We start from the raw sequence: 15,804 nt of genomic DNA on the forward strand, positions 1-15,804 counted from the left end.
AAACCATCAACCAAACATTTATTCAGCATGGTAAAAAACAAAAACATTATCCTAAATGAATGTCAACAGATTACGGTGCATAAAAAAAGATCCATAACATCAACAACTGTTGATATCCAACGCATGAACTGCCTCCTAAAAACTGGGGTGAAACTGAGGACAAATCCCAACTGCACGTTCATAAATTGTGATCCTGAATGTGTTTTTAGACTTTTTGCTTTACAGTCCCATCTTCGCCCGCATCCCTCCATTTCTTGGTCTGATTTCCATCAATGTACCCGCCACCGTCCCTCACAGAATAGGTCTGGGCTGCTGGGTGAGCAGAAGGTTGAAGCGTTTCTTCACCGTCACACGGTGTCGGGAGAACTTGTCGTCTGGGGAGAAGCGAGCGGGGTGGGCCGAGCTGGAGGGCTGCCCATCAGGACAAATCTTCTGTTGGTGGCGAAGAAGGAAGGAGAAAGAAAAAAAACTTTCAGGACAAGTTTAAAATAAATAAATAACTTTTTAAAAACATTTAAGAAAACAAAAGGGTGTATCAATTCATTTAAAAATAGCAAATAATAAATGTTTCAGTGCATGTACCATCGATATATTGCAACTATTAATTAGCATTAAATATATCAGTAATCTATTAACGAATTAATAGTTCACTTGAGAAAATAGCAACATATAAATGTCACAAATTCCCATTTCAATTTTACCAAAAAGTATATGAAAAAGAAAACAGCTATTTTCTTTCTCTATAATTTGATCTCATGTAGATCTTAAAATGTTCCTGTCTTTGTATCCATGTACCATTCTGGGGTTTGTTCTGTGTATATAATGTGTGTCCTGGCATACCAAAGATATCCTGGTGTGATGGTTTGACGAAGAATCAAATACCAAACACAATTACAAAATATAGGGACATTTTAAATTTGTAGTAAAGACCTAGTGTCTTTATATCAAGCTTTACAGAGTGTATGAGTTGCACACTTTTTTGTGAATATACATTTTGATTCTGGTAACTTGTGATGGATATTCCAATATTTTGGCTAGACAGACAAACACCATTTTTGAACCAGGATAATTACATTTTTTAAATAACTTTATCAGTTTTTTACCATGTGAAATAGATTAAATGGAAGGTGCAAGTCACCTGTGATTACCTTTAGATTGCTAGAAACATTTTTATTTCCTTAAGTAACAGATTTTTACCAAATGTAGTCTTCCAACCTGATGTTTAATATGAAAATTACAAGGTAGCCTATTGCTAAATCATTTTGTGTTAGCCCCCAAGCTGCGAGCTAATTTCAACGTAACGTGATTTGGACCACAACGACTACATTATATTTATTCAAATAAGCCACAGTATATAGAGGCTTAGGAGAAACTACCTAAATGAGGAGGTAAACTGTGATTTAACAGAATAAAGTTAGATAGGAAGGATGTAAACACAACGTTAAAGTTACCTTCAGGGTGTAGACTCTGTCCCCGCCTTCATTTATGTAAAACTGCAGAAACATCTCGACGAGAGAAAGTTTTAAAGACTTAAAATATATCAAAGCGGTTGCTTTGTATCGAAAAAATCTCAAAAGTTGCAGGTAACGTGTTCTTTCTCTCCAGATATCCACGTGTGGCGAAGTTCCTCCTCGCTCGGGTAGAAGGGCGGATATCCGGTTTAGAATTCAGGGCGCTCGGCATCCTGGGAAATGGGGTTTCATAAAAAAAAAAAACGTATAACACTTTTCTGAACGTCCCAAAGGGAAATGTTCAAGCTGTATCTAAGAAAAGAAAATACATTTTTAAATAATTTAGCTTTTTATATATAACTATATGCATTAAAAAAAAGAATATAAGCGGAAGTCCATAATGGCAAATTAAAAAACAAATGCATTATTTGTTTTTTCATTTGCCTAAGAAAATACACTCAGACATTTATTAAATAAAATATTAATTAACTGGTCAATCACTTTCATAATTTCAACCACATGAGCATGTACAACGTTATAAACTTCATGAAGTTTGGAATGTTTTCATGCACAGAACTTTCAGTCGGAAGAAAACAAATCAATCACGTGTACTTTTAAAACATACTGCAGACGCAAACTGATTTATTGGTTGAAGACTTATCTCTCACATGAAAGGTAGGCACAATTAGTATTCACTTTAATATGATATAAAGCAGAGAAAAGCAGGAAATCTCTATATTTGAGAGGCTGAAAACAGGATTTTCTGTTATTTATACATGAAAAATTACTTTAATTATTATTCTGTGAATTGACTAAATCCTTATTTGACTACTTGTTGCAGCTTTACTTGATTAAAATGTTTTTTTAATTAATAATCGAATGAATCACTTCAATTAATTGACATTCAATTTAGAGCTGCAGGCAACACAAATAATAAATAAGTAAATAAATGTTAATAATATTAAAATCAATAATAATAATTAAGAGGAAAAGGAAAAATATTAAATAATATGTAATAAAAATAAAAATGTCAAATGTTTATGCAGTAGATGTATTTATGGTTGTGTGTAGTACTTTATGTACTTGTATATTCTGCACTATTCTACTCGTTTAAGTGACATAAATCATTTCCTGCAGTCGTGGTTTCGCTGATCCTTCAGGCTGATGAATTCTCAAATAAATCCTTTGTTTTTCTGACTAGATCATTCACCTTCACTCTTATCAGCTGGTTCGGAGATTGCTGTTGGAATTGATCTAATTTCCATTGATCGCCCTTCATATTCTCACTTTCTCGTGACACAGACGCACAGATAGAAGATGGATCCAGTTGCAGGAATCTTCCAGAGGAGAGAAGAACTTGATCAAAGAGCAGACATGTTGTATTGGACACTAAGGGACTCAAACCAGCAATGTGTGCAGTCTCTGATCCCGATGCAACTCCAATTTCAGGACTGCTCCTCTTTCTTAAACGTCCTGCACGTTGTTTCTCCCTCTGCCACAACCCAGCCTGGGTTCCCACCAGAACTCATAATCTCCCCCTGTTCTCCTCAAGACGTCTGCTGGCTGAATATGAACCCCGTCACCTCCACGCCAAACTCCAAGTTTGGTTTTAGTCCCCATGTGTCGGTCCCCGTCAGCAGCCCGTGTTCGCCTCCCCATTCTTGGTTCCTCCTGCCCAAGGTTTGTCCCAGCTGGTGCTTGTGCCCCCACGGGGTGCCCGTCCATCAGCCCTGCGGTGGAGACCTGTAAGGGACAAACAGCAGACAACATAATATTAGACGTTTAGCGATTACTGTGTCTCACTTCGCAAATTCTGACCCCAGGGACTCGAGAAGAACGGCTCAGCAGGTCAGCCAGCTGTTAGCGCCGGAGTCGGAAGTGTCAGGGCAAGAGAAGAGTGAAGAGCGGGCCAAGTCAGAAGGTCAGAGGTCAAGGAATTATATGAAATAGCAAATACATTTAAGTAAAACATTGTTTAATGTTTATCTAGCCTACAACTTTGATCCAGACCGAAATATCTCAACAACTATTCAATGGATTGCCATGAAATGTAGTTGTGAGGATCACCAGAACTTACTTTTCTTCTAGCGCCACCATGAGGTAGACATTTGTGGCGTCTCCAAAACCTTTTCATATACAGCTCAAAATGTTTAATTACAACCCTTGCCTGGTTAATTACAAAGTATCTTGACACATATCTACTCATTTATATAATGTCTCCATCTTTCCTCACAGAAGCAGAGCAGAAACATAACACACCCAACAAGGACAAACTACGGCCAAACTACGCAGATGATAAAATAACCAAGTCCAAGGTTTCTCCTGGATCTCGACAGTCTTTGGACGACGATTCGCTGGCAGAACGCGCCTTTAAGGAATACATGACGATCATGGACTCCCTCAGTCCTAAGGTCCTTCATAGATCATTATTGTTGATGCAGTTGTTCATGAACAGATAGCAACACAATGGCTTTTAGGCCAAAAGTGGCAAAGCATCTATGTTATGGTTTTTTAAATGACGACAATATGATTAATACGACTATTACTCATGATACGTATGGGGGTTTTAACAGACGTTTCCCCAAACGTATCATGAGTAATAGTCGTATTTTCCTGTGTACAAACTTAAGGAAAAGGTTTTATTGTCAATCTGTGCTCATCTCCGTCTCTCAGATGGGGTTTACACTGAACACAGAGTACCTGGATTCCCTCCTTTTTTCAGACCCAGAGCTCTTTGACCTTCATGTGCTGGAAAAACAAGAGCAAGAGGTAAAATGTTGTGTTTTGATTAACGAGCTAATTTCAGCGTTGGTGCCATTTTGGAAATGCAGATGTGTGTTTGTAAAAAACAACAACACATAACGTAAAAGGCTAATTGTACTTCCACACTGTGGTATTGCTACTTCTAGAGCTAAAACTAGTGCTGTCGAGTTTCAAAGATGCTATCAATGCTATCAAGTTGCATTATGGGAAATGTAGGATACAGAGGTTTGGGGCTGTGGTTCAGACTAAAGGTCAGGATATCTCGGCCTCTGCTGCTTCGATTCTACGATTCCTTTTTAAATCTGTCCCTCAAAAGCCACCCAAATTTATGGAAGTGCAATCCCAAATCGCTGTGATGCCTCTTTAACTTCATCTCTCTCTCTCTCTTTCTCAGGCGGGTGCAGTTAATACAGAGTATCTGGATCCTACTCTCTCTTCAGATCCAGACCTAATTGACCTTCTTTCAATGAGGGAACTTTTGCAAGGGGTAACATAATAATAAATAAGAGTTTTAGATGAGTGTTTAGGAAAAACAGACTGTGATATTTCAAGATAAAACAAAATGTCAAGTACATTTAGTTGGTTTGAAAAATGCTACAGGAAAAGTTCCAATTATCATTTGTAAAAAGGCCAGTTTTTCTTTTCTTTTATCTTTTGTTTTTCTCTCGCTCCACAGATTTTGGAGGTGATCCAGCAGGAGCTCGCCCCTGACGACTTCACTCCTGCAACTGAAGAAACATCTCCGGCTACTTCGCGTGTTGAGGAAACTGCACCTCCAAAACAGCCCATTTTGGATCCTCCACGCTCAGAGTCGGACACATATGTAAATCATGATGGGCAAAATGCACCTCCGGAGAATATAGGACAAAAGGAAGGTTGGACTTCCTGTTCTCCGCTCCTCCCTTCACTCCTTCTAGAAGAACAACTGCCAACCGATATCCCTGTTAATGCCTCTTCTCCTCTTAACCACAATGGCTCCCTTTTCCTGAACTATATTACTCCATCTCTGCAGTTACTTGCCAGTATCTCCCCACACAACAGTCTTACTTCTGATTTGGCCAGAGACGATGCATTTGTAGAGGAACCTGCCGCCACAAGAGACGAGTCAGACGATGCCTTAATGTTCCTCTTAAACCTTGCAGATGCACAGTCAGCTCCGGCGTCCCAAAATCTTCAGGAAGGACCTCTACCCGGGGATCCTCCTGCCTCAGAGTCAACCTCTTGTGTTTCAGGGTCCAACGAGGATCCTCGTACTATTGCCGCCAAGGATCCTGCGCAGAGTTTCAGAGCCGATTTGTTGACCGTCAGCCCTCCAGCTCTGGCTTTTGAAACACTGCCTCAGATAAGGAAGCCTGAGGAACAATGTAGCCCCAAACACATAAACCCAAAGTCCTCTTGTCTCAAGGCAATTACTGTGCCAGCTAATTCGTCTTTCGGGGCAGATTCCACTGCATCCGTTTCTGAAGAGTGCCCTGAACTCAGCGCAAGAGAAGAAAAGATGATTAAAAAGACTTGTGAACAGAAGGAGGAGCATGAGAATAGGACCAAACTCAAGTTAACGAAGAAGCCATGTGAAAGGAGGGTGAAGAAAACAGCTAAATTCACCCGAGAGAGGGACGGGGGGGTTTGTGAAAACCAGAAGAGACTGTCCTCACGAGGAAGGCAATTATTTAAAAGTGAGCAGAGTCATTTTAAAGAGCAGAGCAAAGCAACAAAAACAGTAAATATTGCAAAGCAATCTTCAGAGATTGGAGAGAAGGAACAGGAAACATTTGCAGGGGAGATGCAGAAACTCGAGATGGAGGGAGGGCAACGGCGTGAGGCCAATAACCCCAATGTGAGCACTGAAACCGGGGCAGAAAAGGCCCCTTTAAACAAAATACCACAAGAGGAGACAGAGGTGGGGGAGAAAAGAAAAGAGGAGGGGTTTCAAATGTCCAGTTTTGTAAGGAGAACAACTAGGAGCACGACGACGGAGGGAAAAGTGCAGCAGACTTCTCTTCCTGCCACGAGAGCCAAAGGGAAAATCAAACACTCAGAGATGAAGAAGACAAACTAGAAGTAAACGTGAAGGAGGATACAGCTGAACAACAGACTCTGCCGCTTTCAAGTCCCATGAAAAGAAGCAGAAACGGGAGCGATAAAGAGGAGAGTAGGGCGACGGCTAGTGATGCTTATAGCTCAAACTCAACAGGTTGCAAGAACTTCGAGGACCTTTCTCTATCAGCGTCTTCTCTGCAGAGCCCAAACGTTCAGAACCCAAAATTAAGAGCGGATGTGAAAGGTGAAGATGAAAGAATAAATGGAGAAGAGGCACAACGCCCGAGCCTCACGTCGAGTCCGATGAAGAGAAACCGGCGTGAACGTGGGGCTCCTGAAGAGAGGGGGGTAATGACCAGCCTAAGTCAGATGAAGAGAGGAAGGTGGAAGAGCAGAGCCGACGCAAACACAGAGAGAGACGAAGGGAAAACGTTGACAGCGAACAAGAAAGACAAAGACGAGGAGGGAACATCTGGCAGTAAACCAAGCCCACCCTCAACAAGAAGTAGTATGATGGCGAAGGATGGAAAGATTTCAAATGCATCAGCTGGACAAGAAACCTTTAAAGACGACACAAGACGCGCAATAGATAGCAGCCCAAGTTGTCCTTGTAAGAGACAAACGCGGCTTCCCAAAAAGTATGAAGACTTTATCTTGAGCAAAACAAACTCGCACAACCGACAGCTGGACAAGGAGAAAGGAAAGACACTGAGAAGTGGGAGGACGATCGGTCCTTAACGTGCGTTTAGAGATCCAAGAGAACGAGAGAAATGTGACTGTGGGAGAAGAGAAACAAAAACACCAAACGGTGAAACCTCCTTAAAAATAATTCACAGTTTAATTAATTGTAAACAATATTCACACCAAAGACGTAAGAATTCATTTAGTAAAATAAACGTTTTGATTTACAGAGTTTCTTTTTGCACGCACCATTGTCCCGTTTAAAAAAAACATTCAATGTACACGAGAGTAATTATATAAATAACAGAGTCCCTTTACAGCATCTGGAACAAACATGTGAACAAAGTTTCTTTTGGGTTATTAAAACATATACACGGGTAAACATGAACACACACACACACACACACACACACACACACACACACACACACACACACACACACACACACACACACACACACACACACACACACACACACACACCATTCTTTGGTTTTCTAATGTTGGTATAGTTGACTTTGGTCAAATGTTACAGCAATATAGATTTAAAAACTACATCCACACACACACACGCACACACACACACACACACACACCTTAAAAAATACAATCCTTTTGTCAATGATTATTCTGCGTCAATAAGTCCCGTTGCCGCAGAGTAGAAACTTGTATAAAGAGGAATCCTATTTTCTGTTAATTCCTTATTCAAACTTTTTGCTGCAGTGGAGCGATTCGTTGCTGTTGTGCATGCTTCTGTTGTTGTTCACAGCCTTCCCATTGGCCAGCTGGGAGCCCGCCCCCTTGGGCTGAATGTACTCGTTCACCACTCTCTGATAGGCCGAGTGGGTCGTCAACACTCGCAGCAGATTTTCTGGGGGAAAAGAAGGCGAATTTAATGAAGATTTGAACGTTTTTGACACTTAATTATCACCCGATGAAAACACACATGTGCAGCGAAGCGTCAAGTTACTAAAATAATGTTGGTAATCTTGGTAACACACTTGTAAACATTTACTATTTGCATCACGAGTTTAGTACAACACAGCGGGCAGTGCTCACCTTCAGTAAGCTGGCCTTGATCCGAGGCCTGAGTGTAAAGCTCAGCAGTGTGGTGCTGAGGAATCCCCAGCAGCGCCCCCATGAGGCCGGGCAGCTCCTCTGCACTCAGGCTGCCTCTGCCCTCCCCGTCAAACAGCTGCAAATCAAAAACAGAGCATTAAGGAGGGTTTTTTTTACAGAGAGCATCTGTCAAAGGTTTTCTTCTTCGTCTCAGGTCAGAAACAAACAATAGGACTTACAGTAAAAGCAGTGTGAAGTAGCGACTTGAAGCTGACAACTCCCGACAGAGCGGCTACAGTCAAATAGATCTGCCGCAGGTCCACAGTTTCATCCTGCGAAAACAAGGACGCTCCTTTAGAACATTGAAACTAAAACGCCGGAGCAATCATACAGCTTGCTTTGCAAACGTTCTCATAACCTGGAAGCAGGTCATCTTTTGAAGGTCTACACTATTCTCTATCTAAAAACAGTAGAATATCTGAGGTGCATAATACATCTTCTGAATCTTCTTCTTACTGGTAGCCTAAAAGATTAACTGGATCAGTGAGCCGTGTCGAGGCTTCAAAGTCAAATTTGACCTCTGAACCACATAGTGGTGAAAAACAAATATTTGTCTCATATACAGTATTAACTGGTAACATCCGACAGCAAGCACTGTCATAGCAGTGGTACCAAACCCATAACACTTTCAGAAGGACATTCTGAACCTGTGAGTCATTTACATAAACACAGATGTCAATCTTAGTAGACACAACCTTGGAGTAGAGGCCACAGATAGTGACGGCTGTCTGTCTGTCCGTCAGCCCGAGGATAGAGGCGAGCTCCTCTGCACTGGCCTTTGACCCCTGCACTCCCGACTGACACCTGCCAATCATTCTGTCCAGCGCTGCTTCCACTTCATGCGATTCCAGACTGAGAGAGAGAGTGAGAGAGAGAGAGAGAGAGAGAGAGAGAGAGAGAGAGAGAGAGAGAGAGAGACAGAGAGAGAGTGAGAGAGAGAGAGAGAGAGAGAGAGAGAGAGAGAGAGAGAGACAGAGAGAGAGAGAGAGACGAAGATGGTGAGAAGAAAAGACGAAAGAAACTAAAAACGAGGAGGAGTGAGGCCAGGCGCTGAACATGAACACAGATCTTCTCTTACCCGTTTCTGTGCAGCAGTGAGAGTGTTTCCCTGGCAGGCGACTCCAGTGGGAGAGAGAGACCACCCAGTTTATTGACAGGAACTCTGCCTTCCATCACGTAATCTGTCGCTGGGACTCCGAGGGCCCTGAAGCACAGCAGAACATATAATGTGACGTCTCTGCTGTACGTCGGGGAGCTGAATAAAAGGCTGTCAGTTATTACATCAGTCCTGTGTTAACACAACATTCAAAGTCTCTGTGATGCATTTTGTTTGGGAGGAAATTATCTCCTTGTGCTGCCGCAACACCTGAATTTCCCCTCTGGGAATCATTAAAGCCTCGTCTTATCTTCAATCATTACCGGTTGTACATGACATGTTGACATAGCGTCTTGCCGACATAAATCATAAAACACCTGAATATTCTGCTCCTTACTTGGCCATGAGTTTCTGAACGTTGTCCGCGTACAGGTTGGGGTCATTCTTCTCCTCCTCGGACGGGTTGTAAACTGGCATGAACTGCGGCACAATCAGAGACGGACGTCTTTTAGACACATTGGCAGGTAAAGCAGCGAAACGCACGTTGGGTGTAAGCAGTAGTGATCTCTCCTGTTTGTACGTCACGCCTCTGATCACACTACAGCTGATGAACGTGATGGTTAGTCATGTGCTGCAACGGTTACTACGCCCAACGGTGAGGTCAGAGTGTGCTGAACACCTCTACGTCACTCAGCAGGCGTTAAGCTACTCCTTAAAAACACTTCTTTTGTATTATTATTGTTGTGATGCGGTGAACGATCTGGTTAACCTTCGTACCTCCACAGTGCTGTTGGTGTAGAACTGAGAAGTTGTGTGCCACAGTGTCTCAAACCTGACGGACAAAGAGACAATATTATATTTCAGATAGGACAAATCAATACCGTCTTTTTACCATTTACTTATGATGATTGAGTTTCTGCAGGTTGCCGTGGTGGCATAAGAACGTAAACGACAACACTAAAAGCATGCACGTGGACACGTCTGATAACACACTTATATTTATTCACATGTAGACACTAACAAATACAAAAAGGCAACAACAGATGTTATTGATTTACACAACGTATAAGGACACGGGTAAGTAACAAGTATTAAAGTATTAAAAGAGGATGTTGAATAGAGATGCCGGGTGAACTCACCAGCTCGTTCCTTTGTATGTCCAGCGAACAGTATCCTGAGGAAGAGTCATTAACACACTGTTCAAACAGAGGACACAACCAGCTGGATCAGAAGAGAACTGTCCTTAGTAACAGACGGGTTGGGGAGTTTCTTTTACAGCACGTGTAATTCTAGTCACTTTGTCCTTATTACACACCCTGACAGGCCCCAGTGTGCAAACATACATGGCATGGACACGTATAACAGTCTGTCCATAAACATAGCTACAGCCTGATAAAATGTACGATAGTGGGACGGGAGTCAAGTTCACTATTCATCACGCGACTCGGACGAGAAAGGAAGAAAGGAAAACGGGACTCATAATAAAAATAGGTCAGTTTTTATTTGAATAAATGTACCTGCGGTTAGGGTAGTGACAAGGAAGAGCTGTGTATCAAAACAAACTACGGGCGACAGAACAAAGCTTCCCCTGTACGGGCATCGAATGATACCAACGCAGACTGCTCAACGTCTAAAAAGAAAACAGTAGGACTGTTTGCACACACACACACACACACACAACACACACACAATACTGTACTGTATAAAACGTTTGTGGACGTGAACTTGCTGCACGTAGCAAATGTGTCACGTTTCAGCTGACAAACCAGCAGATCAACCCCACAGACTACACTCACCAGCTTGTTGGGGTAACGCAACAGAACAGGTTGGACCGGGACTCCTGCGAGGAAGGCACCTGATGACAACAAGAAGAGAAATGAAAACGAGACAGACTGGAATGAGAAAAGAGTGACGGTGTCGGAGAGATGTTTATCATGCAGGGGCAAAACAAAGCAGCAGCTACGCCCTTTTTTTCCCTCCCTCTCATGCCACTCATTCCTACGTTATTTGTACTAAACGGTGAACGAACTGTGGAACATGAGGGCATGAAGAAGAACCAGATGCGATGAGACTCGCTGCCAGCACTCACCGGGTTTGAATTTGATGAGAACGCTGCCGTTAGTTGTGGTTCCCTCAGGAAACATCAGCATCTAGACCAGGATTAAGAAATGGGATTAATTAGCTTTGTGCACTTCCAGCAGATTCATTTACAGGATCTGTCTGTCAGAGCCAGGAGTAATAGACACAACATGCTACTGGCAATGTCTCTTCAGGCCAGTCTTCTGTGCTCTGTACTTTTTCAATATGAACACCAATATGCAATTAAAAGGATGCTATAAGAAGTGCATTTCCTGGACAGCACAAACGTGCTTTGTTTCCCTCTTTAACAATCTCGCAGATCTAGTTCCCAACCCCAAAATACTTTATCTAATCTTGATCAGCTGTTTGCTTGAGAGATCTGAAGCCACCTTCGGTTTCAATAAGGTGTGCGCGCTTGTCGCTGGGAGGACCTACCTTTGTAGGTCAACTTGAAAGCTAGACTGGTTCCCTCGACAAAAGACCAATGGGAGTCTTTGCCATTGAATGCCTTTTATGTTATAGAACAAAAAGTGGAAATCTCTTAAGCCTGGGTTAACCACACGCTAACTCCTTTACAGGTGTTAGGACTCAATCCTGCAGCACTCTTTTTGCGACGTGTGATTGGACAGTTTGGTCATTACCAGTTCTGTAAACAAGACTTAAGTCAAGTCAATATAGAAGCAGATCAGTTATTTGATCTTTCCACTAAAATAAATAAGAAGATGCGGCAGACCAACAGAAGTCAACAGAATTACGAGCGTCTCACCTGAGGCCAGTAACCGCCGGAGGTCAGCCTCTCTGTCACTTGTGCGACTGCCTTTTTCCTCGACTCCGGATCCTTTCTGCTCACCTGCACAGACTGGTTGAACTCCATTAGAGCTGAAACACAAACACACACACACACACACACACACACACACACACACGCAAGCACACAAAGAAAAAACTGTTACACAAGAACAAAAATCAGAACCAGAACCAGAAAGGCGGGAGTCGAGAGCGAGACGGCCAAGAAAGCAAGACAGGATACGCCAAAGCAGACAGAGCAGATTGGAAACAGAAGAGTGAGGCACTTGTTTATCTTTGGACTTCCTTGTATACTTTAATATTCCTCGACCCCTCTCCTCCAAATATTACTCTTGGTTGTTTGCCTAACACTTGAGCTTTCCCATCGACGAGCACATGGCACTGTGCCTGCCACTGGATTTATAAACTCATTTGGTAAAACATTACGTCATCCACTCTGAAAGTTGCAAAGTTACAAACAGTGCTCGGGCTTTGGCAGGATGAATACTCCATTTCTCACGCGCCAGAGTAAAACATTTACACTTCCCTCAGTCTGCCTTCTATCGTGTCTCCCCAAAGTGATTTTCACTCTTCAGTCCCCTAACGGAAAACGATGCAGACAACAAGGAGGGCACATTGACGTTTGATAAAACTTATTATAGGATCTAGAAATCTGTGTTTTCCTGCGATGGGACAGTCAAACACATCTCCCGTCTAACACAAGCACAGTGTGTGAGTGACACTTTGAACAATCAATGTCATTTACACCTGCATGCATGTCCTACACTCCAACAGGAGACTTCAGGAGTGCCTTAAACAGCAGGTTAAAAAAGGTTCTCACTCAACAGGAGGTGACGCCACGGGACATCAAGATATGAAAAGAGTTTTGGTTTACATAAGGGATTGTGTAGATGTGAGATCAGATTATGTTTAAAATCAAGCAAATTCAAAGAGTATATTCAAAGATAAGCATTTTCCAAGCGATGGTTTATGGTTAATGTTGTATATCATGACAAACAATGGTCGGATTAGTTGTCATGTCTTCTGGTTTGATGATCTGCAGTTTTAGAAGCTGTAACAACCATCAAAGAAGGATCCTCTGTGTGACTAACCTCCTATGACCGGCAGGCTGTTGTTCTCCGACCGCGACACCACTGTTGCCAGCTGGGTTTTAGGCAGAACCACCATGTCCAGGAAGCCACTGTGAGGCGCCACCACCAGCACCGGCGCCTCCTTCAGGTCCGCTTTGCGACCTTTGACCTTCACCCACAGAAAGCCCATGCAGAAGAAGGCCCCTCGGCTTAGCAACAAGATGATGGAGTGGAGGAGCCAGTGCCTCCAGCCCTTGATAGGCCGAGAGCGTTCCTCCTCGGACAGGCCCGCAGATCGTAGCCGGGCAAGAGGCCACATGATGAGGAAGATGAGAGCCGTCAGGGTGATGCGAAGAGGGAAGAGGATGCTGCCCTGGATGATGCCCTAGGGACCAGAAGAAGAAGAAAAAGTACATTTAAAATAAATCTATAATATGTCCACCGTGGTTTCTTTAAAGTCCAAAGTCTTTAAAAGTCATGTCGTCAGTCCAGAACCCAAAGATATTCAGCTAATGATATAAAAACAGAGAAAAAGCAGGATACGCGAGGGGCCGGAAAATGTTTTTTCTGGCATTTTACATTAGAAGGGGAAAAGTATTCTTATAAAACTAATGTCAGCCATGTTGCTCAGCCCTACTAATGCCTCTGCCATAGAGTTATGCAACGCAGTGGCATGTTGTTCTCATCTGTCATGCCTGTGTGTGCCTGAAACACATTTAGGACTTGGCTGTTTTGCTTAGGCAATGTGAAAGACTCTCTGTTCTCTTAAAGCTAATGTGGAAAACAGAAATGTAGAAATGACCATAGAGGGGAACTTTTGAGTTTACACAGATGTCCAAATATAGCAGCATTATGACACTGGCATAACATTCACATTCGGAGTTGGTGTTTAGAAGTTAAGCCATATAAATCAGATATTTTAAGACTTTATGAATTTGAACGTTACCCTGATCCTCTGCGCGCGGGTCAGCTTCAGCTCGTGAAAGAACGGGTGCGTGCGCGTTGCTGAGTGACAGTCGTTCCTCTCCATGGCGACGGGGCAAACCTGACGGACAAGTTCAACTTATAAATACTTTTAAGAAGGAACAAACTAAGTATTTTCCCTTTCCTTGTACTTTAAAGAAACTGTTTTTAAAAAAAGAAAAGCAAAATAAGTTGATTCTGTATGTTGACAACTGCCCCTTTTTCTGAAAACCGTGTCTCGCGCAGTCGGATTTAAAAACCAACGGCTACTCCGGATTCAAAAAACAAACGGCAACAACACGACGACGATCACCAACTGACACTTCTTCTGGTGTCTCTCATACACATGGCGAAACACACAACGAGACGAACTGTCCATCCTTTCTTTACTTGTACACTCTTCTCCTCACCTGTCCCGCCCCCTTCACAATCTGACAGCCCGGCCCACCGCGACTCAGGGGTGGGCCCCCTCCATGGGTGGGTCCCTCCATGGGTGGGTCAGTAAGGCGAGTCCAACAGGTCCCCGGAATGAAACCAAAGATGCTCTGTAAACGGTAGAAACCCATTTTCGCCATACAACATACAATAAAAAGAACTTGTAAGTCTCTTTAATGACAAAGTTTCTTGAAATACGACAAACATAATGACTAAGTATCTCAACATAATTAGAAACTTTCTCAAAATAGTGTCTTTTGAGATACTAAATCATTATTTTTGCTAAATTAAGTCATTATTTATATTTTACTTTAAGTAAAAACGCAGCGAAAATACAATTCATGTATTAAAAACTCTACATAAGCATTAAGTAATTAATTAACACCAACATATACTTAAATTAAATATCAAACTCATGGCTCATTTCCAAAGAATATGTATTATATTACTGGATTATAAATTAGTGATGCATTAATGTCACTAATGTTGCAGCAGGTCTCATTTTAGCTGCGTTATAAACTGCTGTGTAGTTTAATCTATAACAATATATAATAATTCATTAGTTGATTTATAATTTGTATTAATCTGAATCTGAAAAAAAAAAGTAATTTAAATTATAAAATAAATGTAGTGGAGTTAAAAGTACAATATATATCTACAAAATGAGTATAAAGTAGCAAATAAACCTATTTATAAATATTGATATGCAAAGATCTGTCCAGGTGATGCCTGAGAAGAGCATTGAGAAAACACTACCGGCATCAGATTTAAAGTGCCAAGAAAGAACCCATAACTTTGATCTTATTTTTATTTAAGGATGTTGGACAATCTGTGTAAATGTTCACCTTTCATAGCTACTAATGCACGAAACAAAAGCTGCACAAGCTTTCTGCGACTCGCCTCTCAAGTTCTCCCTCTGCCCTACCTGAAGGCTATTGTTCTCCCTGCAGGGTGCAGCTGCTGATCTCACACACACACACACACACACACACACACACACACACACACACACACACACGTATTCCATGCCATGAGTGATACTCATCCTTAAATTAGAGGATAAAATACAAAAACATTGATTTAATTTAATTGCATTTATTATATCAATGTCTTTTTCTGGAAAATTGATTGACAACCAGTTTATATATAAAATAAAACAGGTAGAAATGTCTATTTATGGCTCATCCAGCAAATTAAATACCTAAAATCAAGGTACTCTCTCACATTGATGCAAAACTCCATGAACTGATGTGCATCTTCACTCACAACAGTCTAAAGCAACATTTGTGAAGAAAAGATC

At 42.0% G+C, this 15,804-nt stretch overlaps 2 protein-coding genes across 2 annotated transcripts; both read right to left on the minus strand.

The window, feature by feature from the left end:
• On the minus strand, positions 1–1,671 carry nop10 (NOP10 ribonucleoprotein homolog (yeast)). The gene is made up of 2 exons (XM_029454846.1): positions 1,452–1,671; positions 1–432 (listed from the first exon to the last, which is right to left on the minus strand). The coding sequence occupies exons 1-2, from the start codon at positions 1,503–1,505 to the stop codon at positions 292–294; spliced, it is 195 nt and encodes a 64-aa protein (XP_029310706.1). The 5' UTR covers positions 1,506–1,671; the 3' UTR covers positions 1–291.
• A 5,402-nt stretch (positions 1,672–7,073) lies between these two features.
• lpcat4 (lysophosphatidylcholine acyltransferase 4) lies at positions 7,074–14,443 on the minus strand. Its single transcript, XM_029454824.1, has 13 exons — positions 14,053–14,443; positions 13,128–13,491; positions 11,996–12,108; positions 11,240–11,300; positions 10,947–11,005; positions 10,290–10,324; positions 9,928–9,982; positions 9,548–9,630; positions 9,133–9,258; positions 8,750–8,906; positions 8,234–8,326; positions 7,995–8,130; positions 7,074–7,806 (listed from the first exon to the last, which is right to left on the minus strand). The coding sequence occupies exons 1-13, from the start codon at positions 14,134–14,136 to the stop codon at positions 7,637–7,639; spliced, it is 1,536 nt and encodes a 511-aa protein (XP_029310684.1). The 5' UTR covers positions 14,137–14,443; the 3' UTR covers positions 7,074–7,636.
• Positions 14,444–15,804: the final 1,361 nt, after the last annotated feature.

The sequence above is a fragment of the Cottoperca gobio genome, chromosome 18, assembly GCF_900634415.1.
Source record: "Cottoperca gobio chromosome 18, fCotGob3.1, whole genome shotgun sequence".
In the NCBI taxonomy this organism is placed as follows: domain Eukaryota; kingdom Metazoa; phylum Chordata; class Actinopteri; order Perciformes; family Bovichtidae; genus Cottoperca; species Cottoperca gobio.